The following is a 23,291-nucleotide window of genomic DNA, read 5'->3' on the forward strand; positions in this document are numbered from 1 at the left end:
TTAAAATGATCAGAACTAAATCAAGGGTTGTCTAGTTTTGTTTTTTGTTTTGTTCCCCCCCCTCCCCCCTTCCCTCAAGAGCTCTATGAGCTGTGTGAATATGCGTGGCCTTTCATGTTTCTATTCGCAACACAAGGTGGTTTAATTATGATTATAGCAAATGTTGTCTTAGTGACTTAACTGTTACATACCTTTCCTTTTTCACCAGATGACTGACTCTGTAATTTCCTGTCTATGTTGTTTAAAATCCATGTCCGTAAAGTTGAGGCTTCTAAATTCCACTCCTCTCAGTAAGTAGAGACTGGAATATGTATGCCTCTTCTAACTCCTGTCCTTTCTAATCCCATCCTTAAGGCTGCTCAGTTCTTAAATTCAGGAAACGTACGGCACCGGCTACAGTTCTACATTGGAGATCACTTGCTTCCTTACAATATGACTGTGTATCAGGCTGTTCGGCAATACAGTATACAGACAGAAGAGGAGCGAGAGTCCACAGACGATGAGAGTAACCCCCTTGGCAGGGCTGGCATCTGGACAAAGACTCACACAATATGGTGAATGTCTATATTGTTTTATGATTTGGAGTGACTGTTTTAAAACAGACTTATTCACAAGATACTTTAAACTTGTGCTAAAATGTGGATGTTGTTAGGTACAAGCCTGTAAGAGAAGAAGAGGAGAGCACAAAGGACACAGTGGGGGGAAAGCGTGGTCGAGCCCAAACTGCACCAACTAAAACGTCTCCAAGGAATTCTAAGAAGCACGATGAGCTGTGGCACGGTATGTATGTGCTTTGAGATGTCTTCGATAAAATTTTCTTATTTGTTAGATTTTCTAGTAGAAATGTCACATTAAATTATTTTTGTATTTTTGAACATTAATTACTGGTCACCTGGACTGGTGGAGGATGGGTAAGGATTACATTTTGGATTAGAAGGTTCAGTCTTGGTTTAAACCAATTTTGTTAGTCTGACAAACTACCTACTGCTCTTGTGTTAAACAGTTTGCTAAAAAACTGTATGGTTTACCTTCATTAAAGGTATTCTCCCCCCCGTGAATCAGTATTAACCTTGGTTCTGATATCTTTTTGCAGATGGAATATGTCCGAAAGTTGCAAACCCCTTAGAAATGTACCTCATCTCAGTACCTCCTGATAATATCACATTTGATGACCCATCCTTAGATGTGGTGATCTTGCTGCGGGTTCTGCACGCCATCAGTAGATATTGGTATTACTTGTATGATGTAAGTCCTGTTAATGAACTTGATACCTCCAGCATGTTTTGTATTATTCTGTGACTTCTCATTGAGTAAGGTTTTCTTATAAGACTCACATAATTAATTATTTTTGTGTGCATATTTGCAAGGCAAGCAATATTGAAAACCATCTCAATAGGTCTTTCCCTATTGATTACATGTCACTGACCCCAATTCATCTAGAGGACACTGTCCATGTGTGTAGACAGTTACTTGGGATAGGACCATTACGCCATGCACTCCCTATTTACACACTCTTTATGCATGTACATAATTGCTTTCTCATAAGTGCTTATGCACAGTCATCCTACACATTCACCCCTGCATACACAATCTCTGCACAAATACACCCTGACATTCACACAGGGCAACATCGAGCATCCTTGCATGCGTGCAATTACTCCCTCCATGCTTTGGGAGGAAAGCCTGAACTTTGTCATGCTTTGTTTTTTTATGGTTTCGTTGCAAGTAACTTTGAGGACTGCGGGTAGTTTAGAACTTGCAAATTTAAAACATGCTACCATAATCTGCACAATGACCATTCACCAGAAACTAAACTTTCATTTTGGATTTTCCTTCTAGAATGCAGTTTGCAAAGAGATAGTTCCCACGAGTGAGTTTATCAACAGCAAGTTAACTGCAAAGGCCAACAGGCAGCTGCAGGACCCTTTGGTCATAATGACAGGAAACATTCCTACCTGGTTAACAGAACTTGGTAAAACCTGGTAAGTTTACAAAGTATATTTTTTCCTGCTGAGATAGCCTAGTATGACTTATTACAGACACAATGCTTCCATATGTATAGTTTCCATTCATTTTATATTGAAGAATCAATATTTCTGTTAAATGCCTAACTTAACTTTATTTAACATCGTACCACTAGCGAACGTCTTTATATAATTTCGATCTAATAGAATAGCAGTATACTTTTTTTTTTTTTTTCTCCTCTAAAAATGCAAATTATCTGATTTTGGCTTTCACGATATTAATTTTGCTCCTGTATTTTAACAATGGGTGGAATAAAGCTTTTTGGGTTAACATTCAGAGTGCTAAAATGCATGTTAAAGTGATATTTTTTTGGTTTTTTTTTGCTCTTGGTGTCGACCTACTATTTAATTTCTCCCAAAATGTAATCATTTCAGCATGATTTATGCCTTTTTTTTTTTTTTTTTTCAGTCCATTTTTCTTCCCGTTTGACACTCGGCAAATGTTGTTCTATGTAACCGCATTTGATAGAGACAGGGCTATGCAGAGACTGCTGGACACTAACCCAGAGATCAACCAGTCTGACTCTCAGGACAGCAGAGTTGCCCCAAGACTGGACAGGAAAAAGGTAGTTTACTAGTAAAGCGAAGATATACTCTTTAATGGATATTCCAGGTTCTTTCTAGCCAGTTGGTAATCGGTGTAGTTTTGGTCATTGTTCTAAGAACCCTATTTTATTTTTATTTTTTTTTTTTATTATTATTATGATGGAATATGGTGAATTGTTGGAGTGGCTTTATATTAGGGAAGACAAATTTAACGGACATTAGGAAGGATTATCCACCTATAAAAGGAACGCTCCGAACACTATATAACAAATTAATTGACATGAAGTTATTTTGGTGTTAGGTCCCTGGTGCTGGCTCACCTTTGGGTATATATATATTCAGTTTTTATGACTGCTCTAAGCCAATCAGGCTTAATACCATATGTATATGTAGATGTAGATGTAGAGATATATAGATATGGATATATGATATATATGAGCTTACATTGTCAACTAAGCCAAGAAGTGGCATCCCTATCTAAGGTTTAGTATAGCGGAAGGACAGGGAGGGCAAAACTATACTGCTCAGGAACACAGACTTGAGTGTTAATACCTTTCTGATTGTTGAACCCTAAAAGTGAGCCAGCATCATTGACATTCTGCCACCATAACAACCTAATTTCAATTAAGTTGTTATGGTGCCCAAACTTGTCCTTTAAGTATTCTTTCTTTACCCTTTTTTTGGGTCTTCCTCCATCTCTGTTATAAAGGGGTTCTGTTATTTTCCCCACTTAGATTATACAGTACTTTTAACCCCTTAACCCCTTAAGGACACATGACGTGTGTGACATGTCATGATTCCCTTTTATTCCTGAAGTTTGGTCCTTAAGGGGTTAAGCTACTCTTCCCTCTTAACACTTAAAGGGAAACTCCAGTGCCAGGAAAACAATCCGTTTTCCTAGCACTGAAAGTCCCCTCTCCCTTCCCCCCCCCAATCCCCGGTTGCTGAGGGTGAAAACCCCTTTAGTCACTTACCAGAGGCAGCGACTATGTCCCACGTCGCTGCTTCTTCCTCCGCTGCCGCTGATCCCGCCCACTGGCCGGGGAGACCTAATGCGCATGCGCGGCAATGCCGCACATGCGCATTAGAGCTCCCCATAGGAAAGCATTGACAATGCTTTTGAATGCTTTCCTATGGGGAAATGAGCGACGCTGGAGGTCCTCACACAGCGTGAGGACGTCCAGCGACGCTCTAGCACAGGTTTCCTGTGCTAGGGACACAAGTGCCCTCTAGTGGCTGTCTAGAAGACACCCACTAGAGGTGGAGTTAAACCTGCAAGGTAATTATTGCAGTTTATAAAAAAAAAACGCAATAATTACACTTGCAGGGTTAAGAGTAGTGGGAGTTGGCACCCAGACCACTCCAATGGGCAGAAGTGGTCTGGGTGCCTGGAGTGTCCCTTTAAGGAAGGACAATAATGCCCTCCAATAGTTATTAAATGGCATTCAGATCCCTTGATTATTGCAGGAATTATGACATTAGCCACATCTAAACAACAAAGCCTCCTGAAAATGAAAGAAGAAAAAAAATTATCACACAATTTTCACAGGAGAAAAAGGAAATAATGCAATTGTGTATACAACCTATTATTTAGCACTTTAACCCCTTAAGGGCACATGACATGTCATGGTTCCCTTTTATTCCAGAAATTTGGTCCTTAAGGGGTTAAACGTATTACTAGTGTGTTGAGCAAGTGAAAGATCTGTTAAACCTAGGAAAGGACAGAACACATATGTATTAGGAAAGGGTTTATTTACGAATCTCCTTCGGTTTCCTCAGCGCACTGTGAACAGAGATGAGCTTCTAAAGCAGGCAGAGTCTGTGATGCAAGATCTAGGGAGCTCCCGGGCCATGTTGGAGATCCAGTATGAAAATGAAGTGAGTGTTTTATTTATTTTACCTTTGTTATGGAATTCACCAGATCTATACAGGGAGCCTTACGTGTGTATATTAAAGTGGCCTTTTTACCATAATTTGCGAAGACCCCAGATGGCTATTGCTCTGCCGGGTGTCCGGTGGTCGCAGAGGAAGGGGAGTTATACTTACCTGTGCCTCGCAGTATTTGGGTTTTTAATGAAACGTGACACTTTATTTTTAATTTTTTTAATTTTTTTTTTTTTCTTTATTTGTATTTCATAAGATTTTCTGTTATGTAGTACTAATGATGGCGGGAGGTTTACTGTTCTGCTTTAAGCTATTAAGGCACAATTAGTCGAAATCGAACTGTGTTGATTGTGTTATGGTGTGATGTGTTATTACAATTCCCTTTCTTCATCCATCACAGGTTGGGACAGGATTAGGGCCCACTTTGGAGTTTTATGCACTTGTATCTCAGGAATTACAAAAAGCTGACCTCGGCTTGTGGAGAGGTGAAGAAATAACACTTCCTAATCCAAAAGGTATCCTATCTTTCTTGATGGTTTTAATTTTTTTTTTTAATTAAGGCAGCTTGACAAAATACTTTACGGTGTTGCTGCTGATTACTATATATAACCGTGGTGATAAGTGCTTTCATATATAAATTGTAATTAGATGTATAAACTCTACGATCTTGCCGTGTTTAAAAGGGTGATTTACAGCCTTCAGAAAACTCTACCTTCTATGGATCAATAACTGCACACATAATGCTTAGAATTAAAGTAACTGCTTTCACAAAAAAGACCAGTTGTAGAGCCTGTTATAGTCCAAGTTGAAGTTCTTTGCTGTAGCTGTATTATACGCAACACCGACCATTAAGCCAACAATGTTCCTCGGCTGCATCAACAGAAACAAGTTATTTAAAGGACCACTATAACTTTAGGAATATTTCTAATGCTATATAGTGTCCCCATTGCTGGGTTTAAAAGAAACTTGCAGTGAGCTGGTCTTCATGCTGCCTTTTCACATCCCTGACTGAGATTATTATTATTATTATTATTATTATTATTATTATTTGTATAGCGCCATCAGATTCCGTAGCGCTCTACAATGGGTGGACTAACAGACGTAATTGTAACCAGACAACTGGACGTACAGGAACAGAGGGTGGAGGGCCCTGCTCCATTATAATTGATCTCCGCTAATTCAAAGCTTCCGTGTAGGGAACCATTCGGAGGCTGGTGTGCATGCCCGCCAAAATACTAGGCCATTTCAAGGATTTAAAAGACTTTGAGATTACATGGGCTGGGTGCCTGTAGTGTTCCCTTAACTCTTAAATGGCAGGTAATAGAGCAGTGAGACTGCAGGGGCATGATCTGCACACAGAATCTACTTAATTAAGCTGAAGTTGTTTTGGTGCTTAGTGTCCCTTTAACCCCTTAAGGACACATGACATGTGTGACATGTCATGATTCCCTTTTATTCCAGAAGTTTGGTCCTTAAGGGGTTAATTAGTAATTAGGAAATCCATGAAGTATATACTGTAAGCTGAGCCATCTGCTGCTGTATAATGCACATTCGTGATGTACAGATTCATGTGTGTAATTATTTTTAATCATTTTCAGGAAACCAAGAAGGGACCAAGTATATTCACAGTCTGCAAGGTCTGTTCGCTCTTCCTTTTGGCAGGACAGCAAAGCCAGCACATATTGCTAAGGTCAAGATGAAGTTTCGGTTCCTTGGCAAACTTATGGCTAAAGCAATCATGGACTTCAGACTGGTGAGACCTGTATTTATATGTAAAAACATAAGTAATTACTTGAACTTTATTTTTAGTGACAACTTGTTCTATGGTAATTCTGGCGCAAGATAATTTAGGCATTCAAATTTCAGAAGTCTTTAAAAGCCTTTCAGGAAACCATATAAGTCGGGAAAACAACATTGTCAGGATTTCCAGTAGTTAGGACTACAGATTTTTGTTTACTCATTTAAGACTATTTTATAGCAAACCTAAAAAGAGGCAGTGTACACACATAATCAAGAAATATTACCAGCGGTGTTAAAAAATGCTTGCACAGATTAGGATATCATTTCTTTTAAATGCAGATCTGAAAGAATAAACCTACATTCTATAAAATGTGTTAATTATCCCGATCATTCCAACCTCTGTAAGCATTTGTTAAACTACTCTATTACACGTGGACACTTGCTTTTTGGATTTGCCTTAAATTAACTTTCTAAATTACACAAAGTAGGTTAATAAGTGTTTGGTTTTTATTGTACTATATTCTTTACTGAAAGTGTGAAATCGTCGTAAGCACTTTTATTACCTTTATCTTATTGCCAAGTAATGGACTAACACTGAGCTGTTGTCATTCAGTAAGTGTGCACAATGGAGGAAGCAGAGTTTATGTTCTTATTTACAATTATATTGCATTTGACTTTTTTTAATGAATAAAAGCATTTCATCAACCTGATTTTCATATTAACAGCTCATAACTATAGGCAATGCTCAATCAGTTTTTAGTACTTTGTGGAGAGATGGCCTTTTATTTATTTATTTATTTATTTATTTTGCAACATTGTATCTTGGTCTCGAATTGGAATGTAATTGAAGACATTCAGAGAACTAGCAAATATGTAAGCTCTCCATCTGTATGCAAAGAGACCATAAAGATGCTACATTTATGGAGGCATGAGGTGTCCAGGGAGGCTAGCTGGTGGTTTTAACACTATAGGATCAGGAATACATGTTTGTGTTCCTGACCCTATAGTGATCCTTTAAGTATCTTTACTTGTCACTCCTTTTGTGTATCTGTGTATGTATGTATATATGTGTATGTATATATAGTGAGTTACAAGCTCTAGCATTTCTGTCTGGATGAAGAGCTTGCTATAGGCCTTAAAACTTTCAATTATTATGAAGTAAGACATGCTTAAAGGACCACTCTAGGCACCAAGACCACTTCAGCTTAATGAAGTGGTCTGGGTGCCAGGTCCAGCTAGGGTTAACCCATTTTTTTTTTTTTATAAACATCGCAGTTAGAGAAACTGCTATGTTTATAAATTGGTTAAGCCTTCCCCCAAATCCTCTAGTGGCTGTCTCACTGACAGCCGCTAGAGGCGCTTGCGTGATTCTCACTGTGAAAATCAGTGAGAGCACGCAAGCGTCCATAGGAAAGCATTGATAATGGTTTCCTATGAGACCGGCTGAATGCGCGCGCAGCTCTTGCCGCGCGTGCGCATTCAGCCGACGGGACGGGACGGGGCGGATCGGAGGCAGAGAGCTCCCCGCCCAGCGCTGTAAAAAGGTAAGTTTTTTACCCCTTTTCACCTTTCCAGAGCCGGGCGGGAGGGGGACCCTGAGTGTGGGGGCACCCTAAAGGCACTATAGTGCAAGGAAAACAAGTGTGTTTTCCTGGCACTATAGTGGTCCTTTAAATTGCAGAAAATTAAACCCCATGGTTTTCCTCTGGTGTTCAGTGCAATGTTTTGTGGACCCAGGACATACTTGAAAACGAGAGAAATCTCAATGTATCTTTGCAAAAAATGAATCCCCCATGGTTTTACACTGGTGTTCAGTTAGTACGTCATGGTAAATACTAGCACTGCCTTTCTTTTCTAATAGAAATGCGAAGGAAAAAGGAGTCAACAGAAGTTAAGAGAAACAAAACAAACTTGAAATCTGCACATAGATCTTTCATTTAAAAAAAGAAAACCAAAGAAAGTGGGTTTAAAAATTGGAAGAACACTTTTTTTTAAATTTTGTACATTTTCTTTTTTTTTTTTGTCTTGTTAAATCACAAACTTGTTAGAATTATGTGCTCCCTACATTTTGATATTACAATCTTGACTGTGTACAACCTTTTAGAAATGTATTATCCCCGCAGGTGGACATTCCTCTTGGGCTCCCTTTCTATAAGTGGATGTTACGGCAGGAAAGCTCCCTTGCTTCGCACGACTTACTTAACATTGATCCTGTTGTGGCCAAATCTGTTTATCACCTGGAGGATATTGTGAGGCAGAAAAGGAGGCTAGAACAGGATAAAGCACAGGTTAGAGAGTTTGACTTTTTATTTTACACGTTTGCATGAATGGTTCTAAAGGTAAATGCAACCTTTCACTATGTATTTAGTTGATCTGAACTCGTAAATACAAATGGCAGTTTATGGAAAGAAGGTAAATAATATACACGTTTGGTTGCATAAAGCCTGCTCATTCCAGGCTTTAAATATAAAGCTCCAATCAATTGGCTGATCAACACACTGGAAATTTCTCTCCTCTGATTATTATTTTTGTCATTTATATAGCGCCAACAGATTCTGTAGCGCTTTACAATATTCTAAGCGGTGGGGATTTAACTATAAATAGGACAATTACAAGAAAACTTACAGGAACGATGGGTTAAAGAGTACCCTACTCAAACGAGCTTAATGTTTGTAGGAGGTGGGGTATAAAACACAATAGGACAATCGTGTGCAGCTCTGCATATACTTTGTCACACTGCTTTGGATTAGCAGCAGTGCCTGGACCACAACGGTCATTTTGGGGGGGAGTGGAGGGAGGGGAAATCATATCTGTACATCTGTGTATACATTTGTTTTGGGACACACTATATTTGTATGTTACCGTATTTTTTTTTTGTTTTTGTTCCACTAACACCCATTAAACTACTCTACTTTATCATTGTAACATTATTGTGGTTTATTAGTGATACAAATCTTAACTCTTCACAGACCAAAGAGAGTCTGCAATTTGCACTTGAGAGTCTGAATATGAACGGCTGCTCTGTTGAAGATCTGGGATTGGATTTTACATTGCCTGGCTTCCCAAATATTGAGTTAAAAAAAGGAGGAAAGGATGTTCCTGTCACCATTCACAACCTGGACGAGTATGTACGGGTAAGAAATGCATACAGCTGTCTTCATACATGTGAGCGCAATGGCAAATCCAACAGTTAACCATCAGCTTATCTTTGGAAGCTAACTTCGATTATTGGGATTCTGTTTCAATGTAGAAATATGAACGTTCACCATCAGAGCTCATCTCCAAGTTAATTGTGATTTGGGATATATGCAAATCTAACTCCTCCATAATCTCTTGGATTTGTCAGGATAGTTTTGATTTTGGGCACTTGTCGTTCTGTCCTGTTTGCATTTTGGTGCCCTGCTTCAGGGGTCAGCAGAGACTCGGTCCACAAAAAGTGCAATGTGTGCATCACTAGCCACACAAAGCAAGAGCTTTAAAGTTGCTCTGTACAAACCTGGCCAGTACATATGCTGCTAAGCATTGCAAGGATGCACGTTAGTCTAAGTCCTATTCCCAAGTGATTTCTGGATGGGTTTTCCCCTCATGGACATGTGTCCCACATTTATACCTCCTCGTTTTTGGGTGCTATGCATTTGTGACATGGCTGAGGTGGACTAAAGACCTTTTATGTTTAGTATTTATACAGCATAATTGTACAGAGCTGTACAATTTGAGGAATACAGACCGTACAATGTAAACATACCAGTACAAAGGGTACAGAGGACCCTGTCTTGGGAGCTAAAACTTTGCATTCCTTATTTGAGTACAGTGCAAAGTGGATATTGAACTTGAAATATTGTGGTTAAAATTGAGAATTGAAACAAGTTGAAATGTTAAAGGAACACCCCTAAAACACTTTAGTTTGCTGTAGTTCTTTGAGTTAAGAGTTTCCCCTTTGTCACTTCATAAGTTTAAATTTCAATAGAAACTGGATTTTTTATAAAATGACATGGCTGCACTCATCCAGTTGTTTTACTTCATGCTAGGACCATTTTTTTTGTTTGGGGAAAAAACAAACAATCTCAGCCTGGGGAGGTGTGGCTAGGGCTGCATGGAGAGAAGCAAGCCTATTTTAACTCCTAAATTACAGACTGCAGAGGCATTATGTATACACACAAACTGCTTCATTGATCTAAAGTTGTTTTGGTGACTATGGTGTCCCTTTTAAAGGCAGTTAACCAATCATGCTATAAAGCAGACTAAAGAGAGGATGGGTCAGAATCTGAGGATGTGGTTAGTTCTTGCAGAGCTTGGCATCAGTTGCATGAGAGGTGGGGGTTCAGGAGGGCTAGGAATAAATACCGAGGGTAAATGCTGATCCCTGAAATCTGTTACATTAGAGGTGAGGATTGCAGATACAAAGCCCAAAAAAATGAATGAAATGGTGACGTTGGCTATTCAGTGGAAGGTGTAGGACTAGCACTTGAACCCCAGAGCCATTCTGGTTAGACATTGCCTATTGGAGGCTGGATTGAACACAGCCAAGCTCTGCTACTGAGCGTACACGGAATCTATTGAATATAATTGGAGGCAAGTTACTATAAAATGGATTTTCGACACCTATCTGAGCTGCTGTGCAATAGTCTGTAGATATAATCTTAACACTGTGATAAATGGCTGTTACCAGTTACATTTGATATAGCATATGGAAACATGTTATGTTGTCAAGCATATAAACACATTCTGCTGCTCTGGTTTAATGTATTCTGGTTTTCTTCTTCTCCAAAACTATAATCTTTGGATGAATATATCACTGACAAGTTTCTTTCTTGCAGCTTGTAATATTTTGGGCCCTGAATGAAGGTGTTTCCAGGCAGTTTGACTCATTCAGAGATGGCTTTGAATCAGTCTTCCCACTTAATCACCTGCAGTATTTTTATCCGGAGGAGGTTTGTATTACTTTAATTTTTATATGCATATTGTTTACAGCATGTCATGCTCACTTTAAATATTATTTTCATGTAAAACATAGGAGTTTAGTACTTTAACAACTATACATTTTAAAGGAACCATATCTGTATAAAATATATGGCAAATAAAAGCCATATGCTTTCTTATTTTGCACAAACTGCAATGTGTTTCTCTTATTAAATTGCATGTTGTGGTTTTAATGATGCACCTATCCACAAATATTTCTATAATGAGTTGGTGTTTTGTTTTTCTTTTACCCTGTATATTAAGGAATATGCCAACCCCAAATGTGCCCAAAATTATAAATCATGGTTTAGTAGATATATCCTCAATTAATATATACAAAAACTGCTGTACTTATGAACTGCAGCCTTTGCAAGCCCTCCCCTTTTAGTCTCTTCACTGGGAAGTACCGGTTTCTAATTTTTATGTTCTGATTTCTATGAGAAACTGTCCGAATAGGATACTGCTCATCTAAAAAAAAATGCTTTTTGGGATTGGATTGGTACTTTAAAAGCATTAAAAAGGATCCTGCCATGCATCTAGAAATACTGTCTAGCTATCTGTGTTGACAAAATAAATTGTTTCCCCATATGCCTTACTTGTACATTTAAAAAAAAATTATATCTTGGATGATGGTAGCAAATACAATTTATTCTTGGAAGGGACACACTTCTAAAAACACATCTTATTGTAGAGGATACGGTGCAAGAAAGCTATACTAGGAGTCCCTGTCCTCCTCCTTCCTCTCTGATAAAATCTTAGGTGGGGAAAAAAAGTAATGGCACTTTGTTTGCCTTCTCTGCCACGAACAGAGGGACTCCTAAGCATGTCTGACATGAAATGTAATTTGGTCATGACAGTGGTATTTGGAGTCAGTCTTTCCACATATTGTTCCTTAATGTGTCTGTGAGCTTGGATTTTTGTTCACCATAGTCTAGCACCAAGGTTTGTTAACTGGCAGCGCCCAAAAATTCGATTTCTTGACTTTTTTCCCCTGACAATAGCCCATGGAGCATCATCCTTTATTACTTGATTTTTTTTTTGTGACGAGGGGGTGTTCCGCTTTTGTAATCCTTTCTCTTTCACTCAACCTGTATGTTGATCTGCGTTTATGTGCAAGGTAGGGACTGAATGAGAATAGCAAGTCTCTTCACATTCTTTATCTCTAGATTGGAAGCATCTAGTTTCCCAGTATACTTGATGTTCCATATACTGTCATCATACATCATGTCAAGAGTATTCCTATTATTTCTTGCAGCTCATTGTAGATCAGTTAAGTATTTCTGGAGGCAGATTTAAATATTTTAACAGATTTATAGGTCCTGCTGCAAAGAGAGTGTATTCTGCACAGCCTAACAGGCCTTGGTATATAAATGAAGCGACACTGCTCCTTTTCGTAAATGCACTGCATATCTGATATTTTAGGTACATTTATTTTGTTTTGCAGCTGGATCAGCTGTTGTGTGGCAGTAAAGGTGATCCTTGGGATGTGAAGACTCTGATGGAGTGCTGCAGACCAGATCATGGATACACGCATGACAGGTACATGGTATAGAGAGATTGATATAGCTTATTTATTTATCACTACAATGACGTAGGATTACAGCCTCCTTATTCTCAATTTCCCTCCCAGCATATATCAGTGGAATTGTATCCAATAAAACCACCCCAATTATCCCACCATTTTTCTTTCGCACTCATAGATGCTTCATTCTTTTATACTTGATGTAGATATTATGTATTTGTTTTCAATTTATTCATTTTAATTTTTTTTGCGTTTTTGACCTGAATTATAGTATATTTTCATTCAGTATATGGATCAGTATGTCCCTGCATACAGTTGTACATATAAACTAGTAAACCAAATAACTTGCGTCATTCTTGTTCTTTCAGCCGTGCTGTGAAATCTCTTTTTGAAATCCTTAGCAGTTTTGACAGTGAGCAGCAGAGACTTTTCCTGCAGTTTGTCACTGGCAGCCCCAGACTCCCAGTTGGAGGTAAGGAATTGGCAACTCTGCCACGTGCATATCGTTTAGGATCAGCAACATCAGTGTTCTGTTCATACTTAGATGATTTGAGACTTTGTACTACAAATGTTAGGTCTACATTTGACCATGTATAGTTCGGGGGACAATGTAAGGAGACTATACCTGGACCTTATTTTGTAATGTTTGCAATATTCTGTGTAATTGATGGTCATATTATTTAAATATAATCTACCATAAACCGAATCGACAAAGTTTAAGTAGTGAAAGTCTTCTGATTTGTGGACATTTTAGTCCTCGCAGGGATTGCAAAGTTTGCACATTGGCTTTAGAACCTAGAGTCCATGACACACTAGGGCTGAATTTTCACTCAACCTGTATAACTGGACCAGATAGCAGCAGAGCACAGTAGTATTTTAACTATTTATATAAATAGCTTGACTTTACTTGGGTGTTATAAATGTTTGTTTAAAGGAGTAAAAGTATATTTGTGTAATGATCAAATCACATCAATATAAGCAGGTGCCTGTTGTATTTAATAATATTTACATTTGTTTTTGCTTTTTGTTTTATTTTTCTCATGGGAACATAGGCTTTCGGAGCCTGAACCCTCCACTGACGATAGTCCGCAAGACTTTTGAATCCACCGAAAACCCGGATGAATTTCTCCCTTCCGTTATGACCTGCGTAAACTACCTTAAACTGCCAGACTATTCTAGCATTGACATTATGCGTCAGAAACTGTTAATAGCTGCACGTGAAGGACAACAGTCATTCCACCTTTCCTGATCCTGAGGATCTTACCACGGAGCCCATCTGAAGGATTAATAAATCATGATTTCTTTTCTAAATGTATCACCAGAGTCAAGGCAACGTGTCCTGCCTTACTGTAGAAAAACCCGATGCAGATTATTACATATAAACACAAAAAAAGCAAGAAAGACGCAAGATCCATTAAACAGCCTCCTGGACGTTTAAAACTGATCAGACTCGAGAGTTGTGATATAAGTTTGTTTAGATTTTTTTTTTCTTTGCTTAAATTATCCTTTATTTCAAGAGTGTTGTTTTTAACATGCTTTGCTGTGTGACTTTAAATGAGGAGGTGTGTAAAAACAAACAAACCCAACATGGAGACATTTTTAAGCTGGAATAAAAAAAAAAAATATTGCCATGCAATTTAAGAATAAAACAAAGTGTGTATCCATCTAAATACACACCTCCCTCAGCTTCTTGCCCCATCCCTTCTTCTGCCCTCATGCAAAGTCAGATTCTGGTTCAGACGTGAAGAAAACACAAAAAAATCACCAGTTATTTGAAAAGTTAGTTAAACTAGATAAGCATTTTTTTTCCCCTCTCTCTCTCGATACATTGTCCTTGCCCTGAAATTTGTAATGTGCAATTTATTTTTCTTCCGTGTGCAGACTGACGGCAAGCCCCTCATTCTTAATTTTGTTTTACCAAATCCCCTTATCTGGCCTCCAATCAGTGGCTGTTTTTTTTTTTTGGGAGGGGAGGGTGGGTTGGTTTGATTTGAGCCACAGTCTCCCATTCTAACTCTTATCCTGATGTTAAGGCCAGAGAAGGCAGTCCTTCTAATAAATAAGGGCTTGATTGTTTCTTTATACTGGCCTTTTCACAGGATACTTAAAACTGTTTACACAGTATATAAAGAACTGAGTGGCGGGTCTCTCTATTATTTTTTATTATTCTTGGTTTTTTTGCTTATTTGATATTGTAAAAGGAAAAAAAAAACTATTGGCTGGCTTGTATTCATTCAAATAGAGCCATAGACTTTCAAATTAATGTACATTTTTAAATCCTATCCAGTTAAATTCCCTGTTCAAAAGTAATTTTCTTTCTTCAGTTATATTTTTTAAGTATTGTTCCCTGGTTTTCTTTGGGGGGGATTTAAAGAGTTGGAAACGTTTTCACACAGATGAGAGCAACTGTTCTACATGTCCTGTTCTATGTGCTGATTTCTCAGATCTGCAATAATCTACTTCATCAGGTTCATGTTTTTACCTGAATATAAATAAAACCGAAAAAAAGTTTGCTTCATGTGTTTTATTTTGTCTGAATAGTACACCAGAATTGAAACTTTGTTGTTTCTTTTTTTTTTATTTTTTTTAAAGCACCGACAAAATTCGGTACCAAATGCATATAACAGAATGTGCTTTCAAGAATATTTCACTTGCTTTTTTTACTTTTTGTATTTGCAAAGCTAGCTGCTACACTTTAAGAGAAAAAACAAAACATTGGGCAGCTATTGCTGTGAAATAAGAGAGGGGCATGCAAAGTCTTTCCTGTGCAATATAAGCTCTGTCTGTGCCAAGACCTCAAGGGATGAACATGTATTATTTTTATTGCGTCACATTTAGGGTGGGGGGCAAAAGTTATCAGGAGATAAAGTAAGGGGTCATAACACACATACATATATGAATATACAGGCATACAAGTTTAGTGAGTGTTGGGGAAGAAACTCCCAGCAAAAGCTGCCTAATTTTTAACCGAAAGAGAAAATGTATAAATAAGGAAACTATGCATAGGAAACAAGACTAATCGTTCCACCAGGCATATTCAGATGGTTATTTGGGAAATATGTAACTTAATTTGGTCTTTTGGCACTGAATAAAAAGGGTTAAAAAGATTTCTGATGGGAAGTTCAACTTTTTATTTTATTGGTAATGGTTTTTATGCCGTTTATCCACTATTGGGTTGAGGGGTGGTAGTACAGTTACTTAAACGTACTGGCCGTCGGCTAGGGGATTTGGGACATGGTCTTCAGGGGAATAACTATACTACAAATTGGGCAGATGGGGAGGGGCAACGAGTGGGGGCTGGGGATATTAGGCCTCCCTGCATATTAATGACCCTCCCCATAGGAAAGCGTTGCTACCATGCTTTCTTATGGGGAATTGATTGACACCTTAATGCAGAGCGTTAGGATGTCCAGCATCCGACAACAAGCAAGAATTCAGACAGCCACTAGTGCCAGTCTTAACCCTGCAAGGTAACTAGTTTTCTCAGAAACTGCAATAGTTACCATTGCAGGGTAAAGGGGACAGGAACATTGCACCCAGACCACATCAATGACCTTAGGTGGTCGGAGTGCCTATAGTGTCCATTTAATGTTTGCTGCTGTGTAATCCTAAAGATAGATATTTGGGAAAGTTGGAGGGTTGCACCTTTAAATGTGTCCCCAAGTATGTGTAACATAAATAGTCCAGTACATGCAGTATTCTTTATTAATGGGTTTGCACAGACTGTAATTTTTTTATTTCTTTTTTTTTGTTTTTTTTTTCTCACAATAATGTGGTTATCAACCAGTTTCACTGAAATATAGTGAACTGGGGGGGGGGGGGGGGGGCGAAGGTTGACTGGCATGCAGGGCAATCGCATGCCAAGCGAGCTCCTGATCATAGCCTGCCTGATAAGCTTTTTAAACTTGCTATACTGCATCTACTCCCCACAAAACAAGTGTACTGCATTGTGAGACCCTGGTGACCCGTTTGATACCACATTAGGTGTCGTTCTGATCTGGAATAGCTTCCCTTCACTGTTTGGGGCCTTCAAGCTTGATGGGCACTGGAGAGACGGCCAGCTCTTTGGACGCCACATCCGTATATACACTGCGGATTTCTGCACACACCCAGGGGAGGATGAGAGTCCCCAGGTATGGGCCTGTGCTCCTTAAGATGGAACACACTTGTAAGAAATCAAAATATTTTACCAGGAAGGATACATTGGAATTTTTCAATGTTTTCAGGTATGTCCTGGGGCAACTAACATTCCATTGTTAAAATCGGGTACAATATTATATTAAAATTCCAAAATCGTATTAAAATATACACACTGCATGACATGAACAGCATACTGTTACAAGTTCAACCAAAACACATACTGCAAGGCATCTCAGAATGCAATGTGCCTAGTTTATGCCACCTAATGTTACACTGAAATGGTGTTAAATCCATCTACATTATTTCCCCTGGATTTAAAACTGGGGAGTGCAGATAGTGGGAATGGTATTTGTACTTCTGATCTTTTTGTAAATTCACTTTCACGAGATGAGTTAGCTGACGCCCAGGTACCCCATGATTGTGCAGCACTAATGGCACAAGATACAGCAGGTTTTTCGCATGTAATTGATTCTCCATTATCTAATGCAGATTTTGAGTTTTTTGTAAATGGTTCCAGATATGCTGATGAGAAGGGTAATTCCCACCCTGGATATGATGTAGTCTCTGCACACGAGGAAATAAAAACTGAACCACTCGCTCCTCATTGCTCTGCACAGGAGGCAGAGCTGAAGGCAATCGCTGAAGTGTGTAAAATGGCCTCTGGTAAGACTGCTAATATTTACACAGATTCTCGCTATGTCTTTGGTATAGCCCATGATTTTGGCCCTATATGAAGGGCTCATGATTTTCTCACAGCAGGAACTCCAATCAGACCTCTGAAGCCGTGAGTGCACTTATGGACGCTACCCACTCAAGTAGGCATCATCAAGGTGGCAGCTCACGTGAAGATCACAGATGAAATTACAAAAGAAAACCGCAAAGCTGCCACGCAAGCCGCAATTTAAGCACATCCTTCTAAAGTTAATATCTTCCTGCAAGTTGTTCTTACAGATGATGCCGTTGACTACAATATACTGCTGAGCTTACAAAGACAGGCAAGCAAGGAAGAACATGACCTCTGGAGGAAACAAGATTATTTATAAAATATTTTACCGGGAAAGATACATTGAGATTTCTCTCGTTTTCAAGTATGTCCTGGGTCCACAAATGATGCAGAACCTGATGACAGAATGTGGAGGGAAGGTAAAAGACTGTGTTTGCCACGAGTGTTGTGCCCCATGATGGCCCATGGACCTACACATCTATCCAATATGCTCATGAACCGCATAGTAAACACCCATTGGGTAGCACCTGGATTTACTGTTGTAGCAGCTAAACACACCCAAGCTTGCATGATTTGTGCTAGAAACAATCCGGGATAGGTTGTCAAAACACCAAATAAGCATGCACCAAGGCCACTTTACCCATTCCAAAGACTGCAGATAGACCATATTCAACTACCTAAGGTAGGAGTGTCTTTGTGCATTGATCTCTTTTCAGGTTCGCCTGAGGCCTACCCAGTGTCAAAAGCCAGAAGATTCCATTCCAGACTCTGATTCTGCAACTCACAAACTGCAGCCTGGGGATTGGGTGGTGATAAAGAGGCATGTGAGTAAAGGACTTGAACAATGCTTTGACGGTCCATTCCAAGTGCTCCTGACTACGGCTACCTCAGTGAAACTAGAAGGAAAAGCCACGTGGATACACGCCAGTCACTGTAAACAAGTCACTCCGAATGATCCACCGACATGAAGCTGTTCTTATCCTTTACCATTTTATACTCTGATCAGATATTCTACTCTGACTTGAGACCAGAAGTTAATAATGCATGGCAGGGAAATATATGGTTGCAGATAGCAAAGGCTTTTAATTTAACATCCTTTTGCCTCAACCCTCTCCTCAGTACTGAAAATGCCATAGAATCTTGTCTTATAGCTGTCCCAAACCCCATTTCACTCTTGAGGAAGTACCTACATACCCAGCGACCCCATAAATCTCTACAACTATATTCCCTGCCCCCCAGCCCTGAAGAAAATTAATGTGACAGCCGCTGAACTATGTTGGTCTTTTTCATGTAATTGTTCAAGAGACCCTAATACTAAATCACTGTTTTGTCCCACATGGTGTAAAAATACCACGAACTGTAGAACCCTGAGCACCACCACTATGAATTGTACCAAAACTCACCAAGTTATGAGTTACCACTACCATGTCTATCTCCCTAAAGGATGGACTTTCTCCTGTGGAAATATTACTTATGCTTATGTCCCAGGTAACGTTACAGGAGGTCCCTGTGCAATCGCACGCCTAACCATGACCATGTTTTCCAAATCTGACCTGATCCCTGAAACCACCCAGCTACACAAACCACAGAGAGACAGGAGAGATGTCAAAAACGCCCTTACTTCAGATTGCAACCCTGAAATCACTCTCTTATCTAAATCCGAATACTCTGCCATAGCATACTCTATGGTAGGAGTCCCAGGCTTAGCACTGTATAATAACTGAGTAATTAATGCTGTAGCCTATTACCTTGCAAAGGGTTTGAATGCCATTTCCCAGGCCCTAGAAGAGCAACTTATGGACACCCAGGCAAATAGGTAGGCAATCCTTGAGAATAGAGCAGCCATTGACTACTTACTAATGAAAAATGACTTGGGCTATGAAGATATTGAAGGTATGTGCTGCTTTAACCTATCTGATCATGGCACTATGATCCATAAACATATAAAAGATTTACATGACTTAGTACCATACAGGATACTGGCTTCTTTGGGGATTGGGATTGGACATTTGGGCTAGGAACATGGTTGACTTTACTAATTAAGAAAATGTACTTTTTGCTATTAGCTGTATTTGTTATTATGGCCATTTTTCTAACCTTTAGATTTTTCTCATGTCTACTAACCTCTATATGTGAAAACAAACCTACTGTTGGTCGTACCTTAACTTACATTCCAGCTCCGACTTCGGAAGGTTTTTACGATGTTACCTCGCCTAACAAATGAAGGAACTCTCCTTAGCTGATTCTTGTGGTCTCTCGGTCCAACGGAACCGTGGTGAAGAAATAAATGGAAATACCTTGGACATATGGGTGACCCTTGGATCAAAATAGGGGATCGTGAGAGAACTTACTTTGATTCCAAGGTTCAAGCTTATAGGTGTCATATAATGATATCCTATATTAAAATTGGCTAACTTGGACACAGGAAATGCTTGATGCTTAAAACGACACTTAAGACCATATATGTCTAGTTCTGGGAGCAGATAGCCCCTACCTGAGCTGTCTCTCCTAAATCAGTCTGTTCTTTCTTGGAACTTATTTGTTATATGTACATGACTTTCATCCCTATGTCTTATCTGTACTCCTTTTACATTTCACTCCCTTCCTACTACTGTCCTATTAGTATTTGCACGTAAGCACTTTTTAATGTATTAAAACACAACTGACAAAATAAAGGGCAGCGGCTTATTTTGATAACCAACACGCGTCTGGTGTCTAATTCACGTTTCTCCAAGTGCACCTGTAATAATAATTTGGGCTTCCTCTGAATATAACAAAGATAAATATTTGGATCTATATCAATACAAATATATTTTTTAACTCTGAACAAGTAAGAAATATAATAAACAATGATTACAAGTGCATTCAATATTGAGAGATCTCTTAAGGATTTTAGACTGGAGGACGATTTGATCATGTCCATTCGGTTTTGCTCTGTAGGAAAATGAGGATCGATCCACTTCATTTTTGTATTGCAGTATATTAAATGATATAATGTATTGATGACTTTGACAAGGATTTAGGTCTAACATGCGATGTTGTGTTTCCAATTTCTTTGTTAAAACTTCCTATGTTTTTATTGTATTCAGTTGTCCAATTGTGGCTACTTGTGTCTTTTTAATGAAACTTTAAATAGAGATTGGAAAAAAGACACTCACTCACTCACTCTCTCTCTCTCTCTCTCTCTCTCTCTCTCTCTCTCTCTCTCTCTCTCTCTCTCTCTCTCTCTCTCTCTCTCTCTCTCTCTCTCACACTCTCTCTCACTCTCTCTCACTCTCTCTCACTCTCTCTCTCTCTCTCTCTCTCTCTCTCACTCACACTCACTCTCTCTCTCTCTCTCTCTCTAAATGTTTGTGTACATAATTCAAAAGTAGCCTCTTCTCTATGGATAATCATGTGAGCAGTGCTTACCAATTGGTAGCATCAAACGTGAGAGTAATTGTGTCTACAACAGTGTGAATTGTGAGTAAAACATTTTTTTTTTTAATTCTTTATTTTAAGTTTTTATATACATAACATGACAGAAATATATAACATAGTCAACTTAGACCATCCTGAGGTATTTCAAACATTACTTTGTATTCACATTGAGGAACAACAAACTAGAGCTTTCGGAGTATGTTAACGTAGTGATATATTTCTGTGTCCACCAGGGGCCCCCAGAGGACCACCAGCCAAGGCACCTTTCTGGGCCCTTTTGGAGCTAATATCACAGTTGGTATTCACTGAGGAACATATGTCAAATGATGTGTGGTGCAAAAAGGGAAGAGAAAGGAAAAGCAGAAACACAATTAGATGTATGTTAGATCGATACTCTATAGGAATTACTTGGTTCTTACTTTTGATGATCTTAACCCCTTAAGGACACATGACGTGTGTGACATGTCATGATTCCCTTTTATTCCAGAAGTTTGGTCCTTGAGGGGTTACCACTATAGTGCCAGGAAAACATACTCGTTTTCCTGGCACTATAGTGCCCTGAGGGTGCCCCCACCCTCAGGGACCCCCTCCCGCCGGGCTCTGGGGAGAGGAAAGGGGTTAAAACTTACCTTTCTCCAGCGCCGGGCGGGGAGCTCTTCTCCTCCGATCCTCCTCCTCTCCTCCCATTCGGCTGAATGCGCACGCGCGGCAAGAGCTGCGCAGGCATTCAGCCGGTCTCATAGGAAAGCATTATCAATGGGTTAACCCTAGCTGGACCTGGCACCCAGACCACTTCATTAAGCTGAAGTGGTCTGGGTGCCTAGAGTGGTCCTTTAAGAATGTGGTCCCCCTGATTGAAAAGGACCATGTTACATGCAAGTGAGGGATAATGTGGGAATTCGTAGGGTCAAGCAGCCCTTCACCAGGGAGCGTGCCTCTTTCAAGAGGCTATGTGACCAATGTACAATAGTAAATATATAGATTACTCAAATCTACTCTACCATTTTTTGTGTACACACACGGGTAGGAGGACTACTCAATTACTGTCTGCAATGGGGGGGAGTATAATGTGTATTTTTATTTTCTTTGTTACACTGGCTTACAAATAAAGGGCTAATAAAAAGCGACAAAATATGTGTATAAATATGGGTAAGGAATATGCTAGAAAAAAAATATATATATATATGCACAGTGGCGTACACACATACATGCACACACAAGGCATACATACAAACAGACAGGCACACACACACATATGGACATACATACAAACAGACCCACACACACACACACACACACAAAATGTTTGTCACCCTCCTGTTTCCTACCTTTTAGGTGCAGGAGGGTGACTTTCCCTGGGGTCCAGTGGTGGCTCAGGTTGATGGGAGTCAGAGTTCCTCCTCTGCTTCCTCCTGTGCGGCTCTCTGATAGCTGGGAGGAGTGACTGGGGCAGTCACTTCCTCCCAGCGTGTGATGTCATCACGGGGGGCCTGGTCGCGTTATTAAAGCACTGCAGCGCTGTCCGTGTCCCCTGGAAATTCATACCCATCGGGTGACCCTAACAGCATGGGTCATCCGATGGACCACTTGGACGGCGGCCCCCGGCAATTTGCTGCGGCATGGCGGCTGGCACCCGGTCGCAGGGGTCCAAAGGGCGGCCGGTCCCCTGGAATGCGACCCCTATATGTATGCCACTGTATATGCACATGCGAGCAAATGAAATATATAATGCCAATGTCAATAACACAGAATTTGTAAATGTATTTTAAAAAAAAAACATGCAAAATAATTATTTTCATTAAGCACTCTCATTAAGCAATTGTGTCCAACATTTCAATTAAATAAGTCTCTTTGGAGTAATCATCTGGACCTGTCTCCTCCTCCATTAAAAGGAGAGACATGGTCAATTGCAATTAATCTTCAGGTTGATAACCTGTTTGTTCATTTTAGTAACCCGAAATGCAGTATCCATGAACCATGTCTTGCTGTGTTAGGTCAGTTTTGCCAATATAATATAAACCACATGGGAATTAAACAAATAGATAACACGGTCTGTTTGACATGAAATATAATGTTTGATTAAGAACCTTTTACCTGTATGAGGATGTGGGAAAGAATGGCCTCTTAACATATTACTGCAGGTTACACAAGACCCTGTAAATGTAATCAGAATTTTTTTCTCAATTCTTTCTTCTGGTTTCATCATTTTGGTGTACCTTTATTTTCATTAAAAAAAAAATTAAAAGAAGTTCAAGCTTTTATTTATTTTTTATCGATGAAAATCATTGAAAGCGATTAATCAGCTGATATTTTGTTTATATTTGTTTATTAC

At 39.3% G+C, this 23,291-nt stretch overlaps 1 protein-coding gene across 15 annotated transcripts in view; it reads left to right on the top strand.

Annotated features, from left to right (window-relative positions):
- Nucleotides 1-15,187, top strand: part of TRIP12 (thyroid hormone receptor interactor 12) — a 103,611-nt gene extending 88,424 nt beyond the window's left edge. For all 15 annotated transcript variants that reach the window (XM_063442289.1, XM_063442286.1, XM_063442292.1 and 12 more), the window contains 14 exons: nt 355-554; nt 653-780; nt 1,094-1,245; nt 1,840-1,982; nt 2,434-2,590; nt 4,350-4,448; nt 4,855-4,969; nt 6,053-6,207; nt 8,318-8,482; nt 9,164-9,328; nt 11,012-11,125; nt 12,598-12,692; nt 13,044-13,147; nt 13,728-15,187. In XM_063442289.1, coding sequence (XP_063298359.1) covers nt 355-554; nt 653-780; nt 1,094-1,245; nt 1,840-1,982; nt 2,434-2,590; nt 4,350-4,448; nt 4,855-4,969; nt 6,053-6,207; nt 8,318-8,482; nt 9,164-9,328; nt 11,012-11,125; nt 12,598-12,692; nt 13,044-13,147; nt 13,728-13,924 — 1,989 coding nt within the window. In that variant the 3' untranslated portion in view covers nt 13,925-15,187. The remainder of the gene's footprint in view (nt 1-354; nt 555-652; nt 781-1,093; nt 1,246-1,839; nt 1,983-2,433; nt 2,591-4,349; nt 4,449-4,854; nt 4,970-6,052; nt 6,208-8,317; nt 8,483-9,163; nt 9,329-11,011; nt 11,126-12,597; nt 12,693-13,043; nt 13,148-13,727) is intronic.
- The last annotated feature ends 8,104 nt before the right edge of the window (nt 15,188-23,291 follow it).

The sequence above is a fragment of the Pelobates fuscus genome, chromosome 2, assembly GCF_036172605.1.
Source record: "Pelobates fuscus isolate aPelFus1 chromosome 2, aPelFus1.pri, whole genome shotgun sequence".
Lineage (NCBI taxonomy): Eukaryota > Metazoa > Chordata > Amphibia > Anura > Pelobatidae > Pelobates > Pelobates fuscus.